This window comes from Danio rerio, chromosome 8 (genome assembly GCF_049306965.1).
Source record: "Danio rerio strain Tuebingen ecotype United States chromosome 8, GRCz12tu, whole genome shotgun sequence".
NCBI lineage: Eukaryota > Metazoa > Chordata > Actinopteri > Cypriniformes > Danionidae > Danio > Danio rerio.
The window spans coordinates 8,820,877-8,838,693 of NC_133183.1; the positions used below are offsets into that span (position 1 = coordinate 8,820,877).

General features: G+C 37.3%; 1 protein-coding gene across 13 annotated transcripts in view; it reads right to left on the reverse strand.

Moving 5' to 3' along the window:
- The window catches only part of grip2a (glutamate receptor interacting protein 2a), a 100,781-nt gene that overhangs the window by 79,314 nt on the left and 3,650 nt on the right, over nucleotides 1–17,817 (reverse strand). For 7 of the 13 annotated variants that reach the window (XR_012383800.1, XR_012383801.1, XR_012383795.1 and 4 more), the window contains exons 1-2: nucleotides 9,938–10,689; nucleotides 1,138–1,215 (exon numbers count right to left, since the gene is read on the reverse strand). Coding sequence is in view for 2 of the 13 variants with exons in the window: in XM_017357357.2 (XP_017212846.1) it covers nucleotides 1,138–1,215; nucleotides 9,938–9,977 (118 nt within the window). In the remaining 11 variants the exon portion in view is untranslated. Of the gene's footprint in view, nucleotides 1–1,137; nucleotides 1,216–4,299; nucleotides 4,586–9,937; nucleotides 10,690–17,817 lie in introns of those variants that run through there. The other 6 variants (XR_012383798.1, XR_012383799.1, XR_012383792.1 and 3 more) reach the window with 2 other exon arrangements.

A 17,817-nucleotide genomic window follows, 5' to 3' on the forward strand; every position in this document is an offset into this window, starting at 1 on the left:
ACAGAGCTTGCGCTACGTGTCGTTGCGACATGTAGTTAAATTTTTTGAGAGGTGCACGTCAGCGACGCCGAAGGCCACGGCGTAGGGCTATGCGTCAGCAACGTAGCATACTCCAGCGTTTGACGCAGAAGTATAAATCAGCCTTTAGTAGTGATCATGTGTTGAATGTTAATCAACCATCTACACTTTTCCAAGAGTGGATAAAAGACTTCCATTGGCTTCAAGTCCGCTATAAAAAGTCTGTGGGATGGAATTTTCAGTTAACTGTTTGCCACATCTAGCACGAGAGCTTCTGTTTAATCCTTCATTTAATCACCAGATGCTTTCCGCCGTGCAAGTGGCAGCTATTTGTAAAATTTAACACCACGTACACCATCGCAAATGGGCTTGCACTGAGTAAACAAATATCGCTACTCATGAAAAGACCAGTATTGCTATTAACATGACGTGTGCATATAATAAGATACAGCACATGTAAAAAGAATCAGTGCAATATCAGACAGCACCCGTGAGAACAGCACAGTTATATCGTTAACAGATACATTCATGTCAAGCAGTGCGTGCAGGGCTGGTGAGCGGTCCGTGTATCTTTTGGCCACTCAGTTATGTTATAAAAATTTATTTTCTTGTGATAACAGGATTTCGTTGAGACATATTTTCCTCACGCATGCATATTTACTTTTTGCCTGTTAGTTTGATTAGTGTTGATTTCACAAGCAATAAATATGTTTGTATAAATCTTGTAGTAACGGTGCTTATAATTGGTGGGTGTGACAAAATTTTGGCTGATGCACCTAAATTATTAAAGTTAGGAGCACCGGTGCTACCAAGCAAAAAGGTTCATTTCAAGCCCTGTCAAATCATATCATATCATATCATATCAAATCATATCATAAAGTGTGATCCAGATCTTGATGATCAATTCTGATTTCTGTCTCTGCTTTTTTTTTTTTTTTTTTTGGGGATGACCTGATTACTTTATCTTTTAAGTGACTCAAATCCGATTGTCTGCATTTACACTGCAGTGCAGACACACAAAAATGTACCAGTTCTTTCACAGCGTTGCATGTAAAGTTTGATAAGATTAAGCCATAATTAACAAAAAAACATTTACAGTGCGTCAGATCTCCAACTTACCAGCGAGACTGCATCTATTGGTGAAGCCACTGCTGTCACTGGCAGTATCTTTGCTTCCCTTTGTGTATGGGACGTCATCTGGAAACAGAATGATAAATAAAGATATTAAGTTACAAATGCACTTTAATAAGCAATCAGACATGGATTGATTGCTTCCGATGTAAAATTCTAAATGTATCCCCAAATCAACAGTACACAAAACAGCCATTTTACTTCAAAATGATTTTTGTGTGTGTGTGTGTGTGTATATATATATATATATATATATATATATATATATACACACACACACACATACATATATATATACACACGTGTATATATATATATATATATATATATATATATATATATATATATATATATATATATATATATATATACACACATACATACATACATACATACATATATATACATACATACATACATACATACATATATGTATATATACATATATATGTGTGTGTGTGTGTATATATATATATATATATATATATATATATATATATATATATATATATATATATATATATATAATATAAGTCCTAAACAAATAAAATAATGCATATCTTTCAGTCAAAACAGATCTTATCCCCTGAGAATGTTTAAAATGTCAAATCCCATTATATAAAATCCCTGCTTTTGTTGCTGAATATCCTGATACGCTTGAAAACCTTGTGACAGTTAGGAAAACAAATATCTTTTCACATGTACTACAACAATCCCACAAGAGCAATCCAAGAGCTGAAAATGCTGAAACCTCAAGGTTAGACTTTCTGAAGGCTTAAACCTAACAGCCATTCAGTTTTAGCCCAGGGCTCTCATTTATAAATATACGCCACTTTCCAAGCAAAAGTTGTTAGGAGAATGTGCGCATCTTTAAGTAAATTCATAGCAAACATTAATTCATTCATTTTCTTTTCGGCTTAGTCCCAACCAGAGTTCACATCAGCTGAATGAACTGCTAACTTATCCAGCATAGTTTTTAACACAGTGGATGCCCTTCCATTTCCAGCTGCAACAAAAAAAAATATTTTTAAATTGAATTTCATCTGGCATAATTTGCTGGTTATTTTAATGTATATTTGTTGGTCAGTTCTCTACAAAATAAACAAGAATATTTAAGGTGAAGTTCAAAACAAGGTCCGCTTATATGCTTCAGTGCACAAACTGACAAACAGGTCTGTTAAATAAAATATTAATATATATAAAATTTACAGTGAAATATTTACGATTTCAGAGTATCCTATGTTAGGCTAAATCATTTTCTGTTAATGACAATCCATATTGCGCCCGTCAGTTTCACTTTTAATAATTCAAATCAACTACTTTGACCACAATGAGCTTAAAGTATTCCCCTCAGAACAATAAACTCAGTTGGAAGGATGAGAGAGCAGAAACCTATTGTGAGAATAATTTTACAGAGTGGTGCACGTCGCGTCTGAGCAGCCGGTGCATGAATGAAGCGTCACTGAGACACAGGTAACTTCAAACACTTCCAAAACAGCAGCACGAAGACAAGAAATCAGTGCATTGAGGATCTGTCCAATGTATTTTTGAGCCTTTTCTTATTATAAATTTCAGGTAGGCCTACTTTGTGTGTGAAGAGCAGGCAATAATCCTCTCTACTCCAGTGTTGCGAATGCAATCTGCTGGTCTAACAGACACAGCACAACATGATTTAGAAACAGCAGTGATCTCCATGCTGCAAATCAAAATGAACCCATTTATAGCAAAACTAAATGCATTTCTCCACTGATTACTTATATGAACAGGAACAAATAGTCTTAGAGAAAGTTTTTCGAGTTGTCATGAAAGCGACATGCAGTTTGAATTGTAAATGAATGGAGAATGGTTGACAGGCGCAGTGGAGGGAAGCTCTGAACTGAACATGAATTTAAGCACTTGAACATTCATCTGTACTACACATTAAACTGTATATAGTATAGTAGGCCTACATAAAAACGTTTTATTGCCTTGAAAATATGCAGTATCGAACCGATATCTGATCAAAGTATCTGTATAAATTGGTTCATATGCAAAAAACAGCCATGAAAATTATAGGGATAAAACAATATGAGCCCATCCAGACTCTATACGAACAGGTGGCTATGAAAAGAGCAATACGTATTAGCGCTGATTCTAAACATCCCCTTTTCGGTGGATATCAGCTGTTACCATCAGGAAAAAGACTGAGAATGCCAATGTGTAAAACTAATAGACTGAAGCTTTCGTTTGTTCGAACCTCCATAAAATTGTTAAAGAGCCCATATTATACATGAAATAAGGTCATATCTTGGTTGTAAGGGTCTCCAACAACAGTCTAATATGCATGCAAGGTCAAAAAACACTTTCATGGTCTTATAATCTGCATTTATTTTTATCTAATTATCCCAGCGACTCCTGTATGAATCGTCCAGTGATTCATTTGTTCCCAAACCCCTCCTTAGCGCGAAGCTAATCTGCGCTGATTGGGCCGATGACAGTCTGTCGCGATTGGTCGACTGCCTTCAGTCAGAGAGGGAAATGGCCAATAGCTAATCAGCAATTTAAAAAGTAATCACAGTTCATACACGCTCGATAGTGTAGGCGTGGACTTTAGCTGCCACACTATGGCGAGTGGATAGTGCCACGGATAACCGAACGAAGGAGACAGTCGTGTACTCGCCATACCACACACACACACAAAAACACACACACACCTCAGGATGACAACGCTCCCGCTTCCGCCCGCACCCGCCAGGTTTTAGCCTGAGAACCCGCTCCGTTTTCTGCCCGCCGCGCCCGGTCCCGATAGAGCGGAGAACACAACCAAATATCACCCAGTATACAGTCCAGACAGCCAAGCTGCACAAAGCACAAAGTACACAAAGCTCGTTCGTTCGTTCGCTCTCTCTCTCGCTCTCTCTCTCTCTCTCTCTCCCTGCGCCAGATTTCTGCGGCGCGGGAATACATTTCCGAATAAATCGCGGGAGCAGAACTCTAGCACGGAGCTCCATAAACAAACAGCACGCGTCGCGTTTTTAACGTGACTTTGCACGCGATAAGATAATATATCCAGTTAACCTGATACAGTACAAGCGGTTACAAGTAACAAATCACAACTAAATACATTTGCAAGCTAGAGTCAACGAGGCAACTTTAACCGCACGTACTTACACTTGAGAAATGTAGGAAGAAACCCATCCTGACGTCCATCAGTTACTCTTTACTGATCCTTCCTTTAACAAACTCAGATGAAGTATTCTTTGTAGCATGTAGCTTCCAGAAGTTTCCAACTGCTTGGTTATAATGCTGATGTTTCATCTTTGGGTAGAGACTCAATATATCCATCTGCAGTGTGACTTCAATCGACCGGCATGTTTGTGTGCGTGTGTTTGTGGGTGTGCGTGTGTTTGTGGGTGTGTGTGTGTGTGTGTGTGTCTGGGTTACTGCGTCAGAGGGCGGGGCCTCAGGTTTGAAATCTCCCGGGTTTGCGCGTGCACGTGAAAAACTTTGTTTCGTTCGTACGTCATGGCGAAACACCTAATGAGTCGGTATCAAGGCGACTCGTTTGAAGCACTATGATTCGACTCTTTTATAGATGAATCAACAGTTTTAAACACTGTATTCTTACAGATTTAAGCCTTAGCTGGATACTTCACTTCACTTAGAGCTGTGTTACACACTACATGGAGGGGAATTTTCAAAAACCCATAATATGGGCTCTTTAAACTCTACCAATAACACTGCTCCTGTAGTATGCTAGCACTTGACTGGGTTCTGTGTTTTATATATTTATACATATATACGGTCTTATTCAGTAAACAATGTATGTTCTTAACGGTTTGTTCTTAATTGTTTTGTTTTATTTATTTTTACTGTCTGTTTAGACAATGTTGTAGCACTGTTTATGCCCAAGACAAATTTCCTCTTGGGGACAAATAGAGTTTAACCTAACCTAACCTATCAGTGCATCCCTATACTTTATGCATAATGTCCATTGTAGTTTATTAAATCTGGTTATCAAAGACAAAGGTGTATAATAACACACTTCACATCACATTTATGGTTATATATGTTCATATTTCCTCAAGAATATTAATTCATAACAATATAATATTAATTATAAGGCTGTGCTTTACATAATTAAACCATTTTATTGTTAATGTACAGTGAAACTGATGAATCCATGGTGAGGTAAGTGACGTTATTAAGTACACCGCCATTCCTTTTGAAGAAGTCCCTGACTTGTGTGTTTGCGTCCTTGTAAGTTCGTTCTTCCAAGTCTGTACTTCCAAGGACGCAAGTCCGAACTTTGCATACTTGGTATTGCTAAACAGCCAAAGAGAAGACATTAAGGAATGAAGTAGCTTTTAGAGCTTTTAGTGCACAAAAGTGTTCTTGGAGCTTTGTATAATTACAATTGAACCACTAGAGTCACATCAATTGCTTTGAAGATGTTTTGGTTCCTTTTTTGAACACCATAGGACCATTCCTGCCTATGGAGGTTGAGAGAGCATTCAGATTTCATCTTAAATATCTTTATGTGTTCAGAAGATGAACAAAAAAGGCTTGGGGGATTGGAACCACATGAGGGGGAGTTATTAATATTTTCATGTTTGGGTAAACTAATGCCAAGCTCAAACTGCATGATTTTCAAAGTAGTCGTGTTACAGATGTTTTCACACTGCATGACTATCTAGGCTAGCGTTTTGTCGCTGCTTTGTTTACACTGCAAGATGAATCGGCGACAGGGGGTTTCACACTGCATCACTTTTTAATAGGGAGAATTACAGACAACTGTCCAAACTACGCCTCACAACCAAAAACACATATCTTTTGTTATTAACTACATAACGAGAAAGAAGCCTTTAATGGGGTAGAAAATGTACACATTTGCTCACCGGGGTTTGAAGGGAATTGGCAATTTCTCTTTTTTGACCCGCTTGTGATGTTGCTCACATGACACGTCAAACAGACACGGGTGCTCCTGCCAAATTTCCACTAGCTTTTCCTCCATTTCTTGGGTCCAATAAACCGAAAATGAGCGCTTTTAACTTCTCCCTCAACCTCCCGCTGGCCTGCAGATACCCATACTAGTGAATGCTGCTCTCTCATTGGCTGTTGCTGATGTTATTTTCAGTCAAAACTCAATTCACACGGCATGATTTGAATCGCTGACAGCTCCAGATATTTAGCACGCCAAATATCTCACAGGCATCGGCGACTCATGAACGATTCTCTCAGATGGCGTTTTTGATAGTTCACATTGTGTGATTGTCACTCGCGTGAACGAGCACTGATTTGCCTGTGATTTCAGGCATTGGTCACTGATTTCTCAAAACCTGTCGGCGAGTCAAAATCGGGACTAAAATCATGCAGTCTGAACTCGGCATAACCCTTTAAAGTGTATGTTTGAATCCAAAACAGAAGAAGTGAAAACATTAAAACTAACATTTTGCCAATGTTTCTGAAGTGGGCACTGATTTTATTAGAAGCACTGCAACAATGCTACGCTTAGTATAATAAGAACCTTTAGTCTAATTGTAAATATATTAAAGGTAAAGTCAATGGTTTCCAACATTCTCCAAAATATCTCCTTTAGTGTTCTACAGAGGAAAGAAACTCATAAAGGTTTGGAACCAATTGAGGATGAGTAAACAGTGAGGACATTTTCATTTTTGAGTAAACTATCTCTTTAACACACACATGTAAACAAATATTAACATGCTCTCCTGCACAGCGTCCATAAATCTCTTTTAGGCTTGTAAAAAAAAATGGTTCAGCTGCCATTCAGGCCAAAAGGCCAAACAAACCATCATCATCATCACCCAGGCTGTTTGTTTAACAGCTCAAAGACTCCAAGCAGGACACATAAATCTATGAGAGTGAGTACTCCAAATCGGCCGTTATTATATATCCTCTCTGAAAGTCACAGAAGAGGGTAACTGCCATTATGGGTCATGATAACTCAATTTCCAAGTCTATTAAAACGCGGAAACTAATTTGGAGCAAACCACTCTGACGGCCCTGGCTGTGTTGACACCAATCCTGATGTAGGTTAAACGGATGATGTTCTAACAATGCAAATGGAAGCTGTGGGTCTATTTTCAGAGCTGGGCTTTTATTTATAGAGGCCAGCGTGGCCCCAGTTGTCACCCCACACTCAGATCTCAACAGGCTTTTCCACAGAGCAGCTGGAGCTACAAACCACATGGCTGGGGATAAAATGTGTGCGCCTGCTCTACCCTCACCTAAAACACAAAGAGTAAATAAAATCCCTTAATTAACGGTTTCCGTATTTTGTGATTCGCACACTGTGAAAAATGCTGAGTTCAGACATATTAGTAAAAGGTTCCATTTCTGTACTGTATAATCTACTTCTGAACCAGACATCTTTTCCTACAGATAACATTAAGATTGCTTGGGAAGAGGACCCTTGTGGTTTGATTTCGGATGATCTGTGGGAGGATATTCTTTAACAAATTGACTAATCGTCAATGTGTGCCTGGCACTCTCTCATTCAATTTAAAGTAATGCACGAAGCTTAAATTTTAAAGACTAAAGTAGCCCAAGTAGTCCTGGTACTAGTTCTTTGTGCAATAGATGTCATTGTGCTGAAGGCACACATGCTCTGGACTTGTCCTAACTTAGACCATTTCATATTTGATTTATTATCTGTGCCTCTTCAGCACAAGAACCAGATCCACAGGTGGCACTGTTTGGGGTTACTTCAGAGGAAATACAGTTGCCTTTTGAAAGTGTAAAATCATTTATTTTTCGACTTGATTGGCACGTAGAGCTATTTTGCTAAAATGGAAGGATTCTTATCCTTCCACTCATGCTCAGTGGATTACAGAAACTATGTCTTGACTTTATTTGGAAAAATTGGGATTTTTTTTTAAGGTGTGGCAACCTTTAATTGAATATGTGAAAAATCTCAATTAATTTGATGTTGCTGTACATAGGGAATGTATTGTTATTTGTTTGTACTTTTTATTTTTTATTTTTTTGTATTAGGGCCTACATGTACAATTGTATTTGTTTATCTTTGTTTAATGTAAGTGCTATCCCGTTGTTGGATTGGTATGGGTCAGGGGTTTGTAATGTTGTTTTTTCTGGTTTAAAAAACTGAAAAATCAATAAAAATATCTAAACCAAAAATGCTGAGTTCCACACAATCCCTTCGTGCTGTCCCAACGCAATTTAAGCTAACTGAATGGTTTTTACCATTTTAAATTAATTGAACATCAAATGATTATGCTGCCCCCCCCCCAAAAAAAAACTCAAAAAATGTTGTTTCAGCTCATTTTTAATAAGTAGTTTGAACAAGCAGCTAACATATTTTTCTATTTATTCAATCTGATGATGTTTTAAGGAGTGACTTTTATTAATATTTTAGTAGTTTGAGACCATATATTATATCAAAAAGAATATCCAAAGAGTTATGTCAGTAAAATAACAGAAAAAGTACTGACAGTTTATTAACAGGTTTTTGTACACTCAAACCAGGCCCGACACTACTCAGAAAGAACTCAGAAAGAACCTAGGCTAGGCCTATAGTCTAAAGATCTGGTCCCCACGTCAGGTCAGGTGAGCCCGTATATAGTTTTTGAAACCTGCACGTGGAGTCGCAGAGTCGCACTCAACTCACACGAGAGAAAATATATATATATATATATATATATATATATATATATATATATATATATATATATATATATATATAAAAACACACACACTCACACACAAACACACACACACACACACACACAGTTGAAATCAGAATTATTAAGCCCCCTTTGTATTTTTACTAAATGATGTTTAACAGAGCAAGGAAATTTTCACAATATGTCTGATAATATTTTTTCTTCTGGAGAAAGACTTATTTTATTTTGACTAGAATAAAAGCAGATTTAATTTTTTTTATTAGATAGACAGACAGACAGACAGACAGACAGACAGACAGATAATTGTTTTAATAAATATTTTATTTAGACACCATGGATGGTATGTAATGGCCAGTTACATCAAAAATGAATAAATAAATTAAATAATTAATAAAATCACACAATACAAAAGCAATAAAAAGATTTTTAAAAAGAGAATAAAACTGATATTAAAAAAGCTATCAAATAGAAAAAGGTTATTTTAAATTCTAATAATATTTCATAATATTAAGAGTGTTTGACCAAATAAATGCAGCCTTGATGATTTATTTAAACCATTAAGACATACAAAACCCAATAAAAATGTAAAGTAAAGTCAAAATTATTCGCCCTCCTGTGAATTTTTCCCAAATGATGTTTAACCGAGCAAGGAATTTTTCACAGTATTTCTTATAATATTTTTTCTTCTGGAGAAAGTCTTATTTGTTTTATTTCGGCTAGGATAAAAGCAGTTTTTAATTTTTTAAAAACATTTCAAGGTCAAAATTATTAGCCCCTTTAAACAACATATTTTCCTGATTGTCAACAGAACAATCTATCATTATACTTGCCAAATTACACTAGCTTGCCTAATTAACTTAGTTAAGCCTTTAGATGTCCCTTTAAGCTGAATACTAGTATCTTGAAAATATCTAGTCAAATATACTGTCATCACGGCAAAGTTAAAAAAAAATCTGAATGAGTTAATAAAACTATTATGTTTAGAAATGTGTTGAAAAATCTTTCAATTGAACAGAAATTGGGGACAAAATATACAGGGGGGGCTAATAATTCAGAATTCGGAGTTTTACTCCTATTACTTTAACTATATATGACATAAAATTCCAAATTTGCAATATGTAAAATAAAATGACAACGTGACTCACCACTATTATTGCGACCCTCTCTCCTCAAACCACACAGCATCGTGGGAAAATCACGATTCCATTCTGCCACACGTCAGTTTAGGCGCAAACTACAATCCCAAACCGCTTCTTAAAGCGCACAGCTGCAAATGAACATGCTATCCAATTACACCACGTTACATGTGTAACTACAGCTTTCCTTAATTCCCTTTAAAATGCAATAAAACAAGGAAGACGAGATCCATTCACAGGTCTGCACAGCTGATGTTCACTCCATACAGGCAGCAATCCTACTATACTTCCATATAAATGTGCAGCTACACGCCAGAGTGCCTGTAATAGTGCAATGCATGGATGAGTGAGTGTTGCATGGGATTATTCCTGAGACATTCCAGTGTCACTCTGATTTACTCTTCCCAAACAGCATAACGTGATTTTCCTTCGCCTGCCAAAGCGCACGTTCAACTAGTCTCCGTCATCCAGTCATCTGTATAACACATGTGCTCTGCTTCAGTCCAGGGTTTTTTCAAGCAGATGGTAGTTTATCCAGCAATGACAGCGCTGCAGTATGGGAATGTATCCGAACGCTCCAGTGCATCAGACAGAGAACACACACACACAGAATCACTGCTGTTGTGCTCCTCCTTTCCGCCGCTCAGAGATTGCCGCTGTTCACATGTGCCTTTTCTTCCTGCACTGGTATTATTAATCATCTCCGTTCACACACACACTTGCACTCTTCCTACCGGCAGCCTGATGAAGACACAAATAACACCCTCACGCATGCAGCCAAACCCCCTTATTACTCTGCCAGCCCCACGTGCCTCAAGCACAGACACTTCAGGTGCGTTCGACATGAAGCTCAGCTGCAGCCGGTGATCAACGAGATTAGCCGAGCGCAGGCGGGGCGGAGTTGAAAACGGAGCCGTCAAGACGGACAGCTGGACACTTCGGGACTCAAAGTTGCTGCAGTCATGATGACCGATCACATGGCGTCATCATATTTTTTTGTTATTTTTATTTATAACAACAAAACATTTACAAATAAAACAGAATACAGTCTCTACAAACTGTAGTTCCTTTTTAAACAATAAGAGAGAATTATTAATAAATATATAACAAATGCATGAGAGAAATAAGAGGAAATGAGAGGTTAATATAAACATAAAAACGAATAGGTCTATTAAATACAAAGCAATAAGCATAAATTCTAGGAGTTAAACATCAATCTTTAGGCTAATACTTCTTGTTTGAATCTGCTAAAAAGGGTTTACATATATGTACATTTATAGATATAAAAATTTCCCATGTAAAAAGCAAAACAAGGTGTTTTGATTAGGTCTTAATAAATGACATTATTTTGGATGATGAATGAATTTTCAAAAAAGCATTTTAATCCAAAAAGATTGTGTTGAAAAGAACAAAAGGTAAAATAAGTGAGCTATGTAGAAGTTTCCCAGAAAGAGCAGGTAGCCTTTAAACTGCTAGACAGAAAATAAAATATATATTTATATTATAATAATAAAGCCATTTTATAATTATTTAATAAAATAGTTCTTTACTTTAATTTGTTAAGAGAGCTTTAGGGGGGCAGGATCAATGATGATGATTTTCTTATGTCAAGTCTGTAAGACTTATTTGAGTTCATATTTAGGTTATTCACTAAAATATACACTAAAATATATCATTTAAATCGTTCATGGAGATGAATGCAGTAAATAGTCTGTATAAAAAAGTTAAAAAATAAACCTGTGCAAACAAGCTAACCTTTATAACCAGATTATTTAACAAAAGATGATACTGCAGTAAAATATTTGTAGTCTTTTAATAAGCAAGATGTGTACAGGATAGAGAGGGTGTGAAAAGTGAATTGTTTGTTTTGAAACTTTTGAATCGGAATTTGTCCAATTATAAACCCGAAATACACGTGTTTGTTGTCATGTGGTGAACTCGGCCAATCGTGTAATATCGGTGTCGTCATCAAAGCTCCTGCAGTCGCTCTTCAGAAGCTGCACGGTCTGAGTTTGCAGTCTGATCTCGGAGCGCTGTCGCGGTACTTTGATGCCACATGTGACAGTCACGTGGCGTCGGCGCAGCATCAATCCGGACAAGATTTCTAACCAGAATGCACCGCTTTAAGACAGATTTCGATCGATCTGCGCAGCGCTGCATGAAGTCGAACGCACCTTTCCTCTTGTCTGTCTGTCTGTCTGTCTCTCTCCCTCACGTGCACACTTTGCTTTTATTTGGCAGCGGAGAGTCTACTGTGAAACAGCCCATGCTAAACCATTCAAAACAAATGTGTTAGTGTTTGCACGAACATATGAAGCAGGATGACACTGATAAGACTATCAATCTTTTCTTGAGCCGTGCAATCAGCATATATAAGGATGATTTTTGATCATGTGTCAATGAAAAATGCTGTTGTGGAAAAATTGATGTTGTATGGTCACTGCCAATAGCTTTGTGGTTAAGTGTATTGATATATAGCACCAATGTGCTCTCGGCGGCCTGAGTTTGATTCCCGGCTCGAGGTCATTTGGCGATCCTTCCTCTCTCTCCGCTCCACACATTTTCGTGTCTGTACTCTCAATCCTATACATTAAAGGTTTAATCCCCCTAAAAATGTAATTATTAACATTTATAAACAAATGTTTCATTGTATTTACGATTACATAAATGTAACCCTGGACCACAAGACCAGCTTTATTTATAAATATATTTGGCAATACATTCTATGGGTCAAAAATACTGATTTTATGCTAATAAGCATTGGAATATTCAGTAAAAAATCATGTTCAATAAAGGATATTTTGTAAATTTTCCGACTGTAAATATATCGAAAGTTATTTTTTGTTTACTAATATAAAAACAAAGAATTACTTCAGCAAAAAAAAAAAATTATGTTATTATTACCAGTGTTGGGGGTAATGCATTGTAAGTAGCGCGTGTTACGTAACAATATTACTTTTCCAAAGTAACGAGTAATATAACGAATTACTTTTAAAAATAAGTATTTAAGTTACTTTTAAGTAAATGTAACGCAAGTTACTTTTTACCTTGCTTAATTTGCTTTTACAAAATATATTGCTGAATAAAAATGACCTTAGTCAGGTTGAATCACACAGAGAGCGTGCTGTAGAGACTGTAGAGGTTCGCACTCATCATCATCATCGGGTCTCTTTTTTCATAGCAGATGAGTTAGTGTACTGTTCTACTAACTTAATAACTCAGGATACTTATTTTGAGTAAGAGGGAGTATCCGGCATGTAAGTACTTAATGGAGATGCAAACCGTTTCATGACAACTCATTTCAATTTAATGAACTGGTTCGACTGGTTCACTTAGAAGAGCCAGTTAAAAACAAACGATTAATTCACGAATCGACCGTCATCAATACAGACAGTCAGAAACAATGGCAGGCCAGAGACTTACAATGGATTCTTTAAACTCATCAAAGAAAAGAAGTGGATTGTTGTTAAGTGTAGATTATGTGCAAGTAAAACTCTTGACACCTGCAAGAAACATGACATCAAAAAAAAAAACTGCACCTGCACTCCACCTCCAGCTAAACAACAAATGTTTGACATCAGTTCACGTTCTCCAGGATAAACAATTAATTCGATACATTTAAAAAATGGTTATTGTTTTTATTGTTGAGGAGATGCAGCCACTGTCTAACATTACTATAAAAATGACTACTGTTTTGTAATACAGTGAGATTTTTTCTTCTCTTTTGGGAAACATTTTACACATTTAATATGGCAGCGTGAAACAGTTTATTCATTGCATGAAGCTCAAATATTTATTTTGATTTGGGGATGTTTATTATTGTCTTACTGTTCATTTTGTTATTAAACATTTTAAAATCAGTTTTTGTCTAAATATAAATTATTTCATGTTAGTACTCTTGGGCTTTATTGCAATCTTTATCTCAATGATCAGTAAATTTACTTAACTAATAACACAAAACATTCAAAAGTAGCAAACATATTGCTTTACATGCATTCATTAATCTGTATATACAGCATGTATAGCTCTGGGCCAAGAAAGTTCTCAAAATATACTTTTATCCCCTATTTTTTAAAGTAAATGAAGGTGTATGGTCTATAGGTGGTTGGTACTTGCAGAGCTTCTCTTTAAAAAAGGTGAAAGAACACATGCAAGTTCTGAAAGAGATCAAACCTCAGCCAGGTGAGGAAAAGTAAAGCAGAAGTAACTCAAAAGTAACATAGCAGGTTACTTTCCATAAAAAGTTACTAACGCAATTAGTTACTTTTTTGGGAAGTAACTCAATATTGTAACTATGTACTACTTTAAAAAGTAACATTCCCAAACCCTGATTATTACCCACCCCTGAGACCTTTGTTCATCTTCAAAAGACAAATGAAGATATTTAAAGGTGCAGTAGGTGATCTGCCAAAATGCTTAGCATATTATCTTTGGATAGCGGGGAGGGACTGTGATTTAAAGCCACGCCTCCTGAAATTGCAAATGTGCGCACCGCGTCACAACAGCAAACAACCCACTAGTTCATGCCATTTGCCAGTTAGTTAGTGTTTGGCTGGCGGCGTACAGGAATAACATTAGTAAGCCACGCTTATGCTATTTCAGAGCGAATATTCAGACTAGCATGGTAAACAGTAAAGGAAGGCTGTCATTGTTCAAAAATGACCCAATGTGAATATAAAAGCAACTTCATCTCAATAAAGCCGGTTAGGCGGAATAGCGCAATTACTGATGTTTTGTTGTTAAACTAAAAAAAAAATAATCTACATCATCAATGCTGTCAAAGGTCCCTTATAAAACAGAAAATCAATCTTTCAGTGGGAGATTTCAGTGACTGAACAACACGTCTATGCGAATAAGCAATTCATAACATCACAATCTTACATAAGTTTAGCCTGACTAAAATAGTTTGGAACAGTACCTGTCTTAGGGTGCTTTCACACCTGTGAATCGATTCAGTTGTTCCGAAACAGAGATTACAATTGTTACATTGTTGCTCTTTGCTCTTGGAGCAGTTCGCTTTCACACTGCAAAGTTTCTAATCGGACCAAAAGAGCTAAAACAAGTCACATGTGAGTAAACTCTCCTCACATTGGTCAAGGTGTCAGGGTTAATTTTGTGGAGTCCCGCTCAGCTGTCAAGAGAGGTGGTGGTTTGGTGGTGTTTGACAAGGTGCCCGCGACATGTCTGAAGAGTGATGGAGAGATACGGTGGGGAGGGGTGAGAAGGGTGCGCGACGTAGCCTATTTGAGGACCGGGAGGGAGATGCGAGATTACCAGGAGATTATCATTCGTTTGCGGGCATCCGGAGACTCGCGAAACTTCCCGCCCTACTCATAATTCTCTCTTTATATAGCCATATGCCTATTACATATCCATAAAACACTGTGATATAACCGGGCTCGTATCGGATCGCTTTCTCACTGCAATCGATCCGCTCCAGAGATCGTTTCAATCGAGCCGAGACCACCTCATTCAAGCGATCTCGGAGCAATTGATTTGGCACGGATGCGAGAGCGATTGGTGGTTTCACATATGCCAAACGAACCGCGCTAACCGGGCAAACAAGACAGGTTCCAAAACAAAAGTGTAGGTGTGAAAGCACCCTAACAGTTATACTTCAGCTATGGTGTCGTCCTTCCTCCAGCGTGCAAAAGTAACTCCAATATTGATTCAGGAAAGTTTGAATTCAGTATTTGATTTCACCGCATCTGTGATTGTCTCGTGAACGAGCAGCGCTTATGCAGACAGGCACGCGCGAATGGTGGATCTGCGTGAACAGATGCGCAGAAGTCCGAATCTACATTTGCTGACAGACAGTTTGAGCTACTTATCGAAATTATGTGAGATGTTGGTCCGACTCTGTTTAATTGGATGAACATTTTTAGTTTTATGCCTTACCCAGAATACATATAAACACATTTAGATCACTTACTTTAATCATTACTATTGGACTGTGAAGAGACTTTCAACCAGCACAACAAAAAATGTTTCTGAAGACAAACACCTACTGCACCTTTAAGGTGAAATCTGAGAGCTCCCTTATCCTCCATAGACAAACTTCCAGCCTCACTCAAGTCCAGAACCAAAAGAACATCCTCAAAAGAGATCATACGCCTTCAGTGGTTAAATCGGAATATTGTCATGCTACGATAGTACATTTGTGTGCACATAAAACAAAAATAAGGATTTTATTCAACAGTTCAGTTCATGCTTTTATCAGCAGCAGGGTGGATTACTGTAATAGACTCCTCACTGTCCTTCCCAAAAAGACAGTCAGACAGTTGCAGCTCATCCAGAACGTTGCGTTCCGGATTCTGACTATAAGCAGAAAATCAGAGCACATCACACCTGTCCTCGGGTCTTTACACTGGCTCTCAGTCACATTCAGAATAGATTTTAAAGTATTATTACTGGTCTATAAATCACTAAATGGTCTAGGACCTAAATACATTACAGATTTGCTCACTGAATACAGACCTAATAGATCACTCAGATCTTTAGATCACATAAACTATAAATTCCAAGAATTCAGTCAAAGCAGGGTGAATCAGCCTTCAGCTACTGCGCCCCTCGCTGCTGGAATCAGCTTCCAGAAATGATCCGATGTGCTCCAACATTAGTCACATTCAAATCAAGACTAAAACACATCTTTTGTGTTCAACAGAAGAAACTCATAAAGGCTTGAAACAAGTAAAGGTTGAGTAAATGATGACAGAATTCGTCATTTGTATACATTGTTTGGGGTTAACTATCCCTTTAAGAATCAAATGCATGCATTATATTACCTTATCTTGTTAAAGCAGGATTTACTTATGTGTCAAATCAAAGCAACTAAATTTAATAGCCATTTTACAAGGACAAATCAGGGCAAGTCTATGTAAAGTAAGCAGCTGGGGATATTAGTGGACTTTTCTTATGACAGCTGCATTTGTCTGAGAAACGATGAACACCTGTCCACACCAATGAACACATTCCACACATACTTCTCTCCAACACCGAAATAAAGATCCCCGACAAAAGACGACACAGCAAAATACACTCAACATGCTACAATTAAGAGGGACCCAAAATCTGGAAATTATTGCAATTTTTTTTAAAGCTGTTAAAATAAATCTGGCAGCATGTTGGCTCAGTGGTTAGCACTGTAGCCTTACAGCAAGAAAGTCGCTGGTTCAGGTCAGTTGGAATTTCTGTGTGGAGTCTGCATGTTCTCCCCATGTTGGTGTGGATTTCCTTTGGGTGCTCTGGTTTCCCCCACAGTCCAAAGACATGCCCTATAGGTGAATTGAATAAACTAAATTGGCCATAGTGTATTTGTGTGAATGTGAGTTTTGGATAAGTTGGCGGTTCATTCCACTGTGGCAACCCCTGATAAATAAAGAGACTAATCCAAAGAAAAATGAGTGAATGAATGAATGTTAAGTCATTATACTAGAATCATCCACAGAGTAGATGGCCACAAAAAAAATTATTACATATTGATAAATCCAACCAAGGTAAAATTATTTAGAACAGTGGTTCTCAAACTGTGGTACATGTACCACTAGTGGTACGCAGGCTTCCTTCTAGTGGTACGCGGAGGAATGAAATATGTCAAGTACATGCTACACAGATTTAAAAATTTACCAAAAACTATGTATATAATGTGCCATATATGACATATAGCCTATATTTCTGAGGTAATGTGCCATGTTTTTTTTTTTTTAACAGTGTAGAGTTGTAGCTGCTTTACTGGGCTTACGCTACTGTATTTCAATACTGCTCATTTTGGTGGTACTTGGAGAGATAAATTGTTTCTGAGGTGGTACTTGATGAAAAAAGTTTGAGAACCACTGATTTAGAAGAAATACAGTAAGCAAATTTAAACATTAGATTTTGCTTGTAAGTTA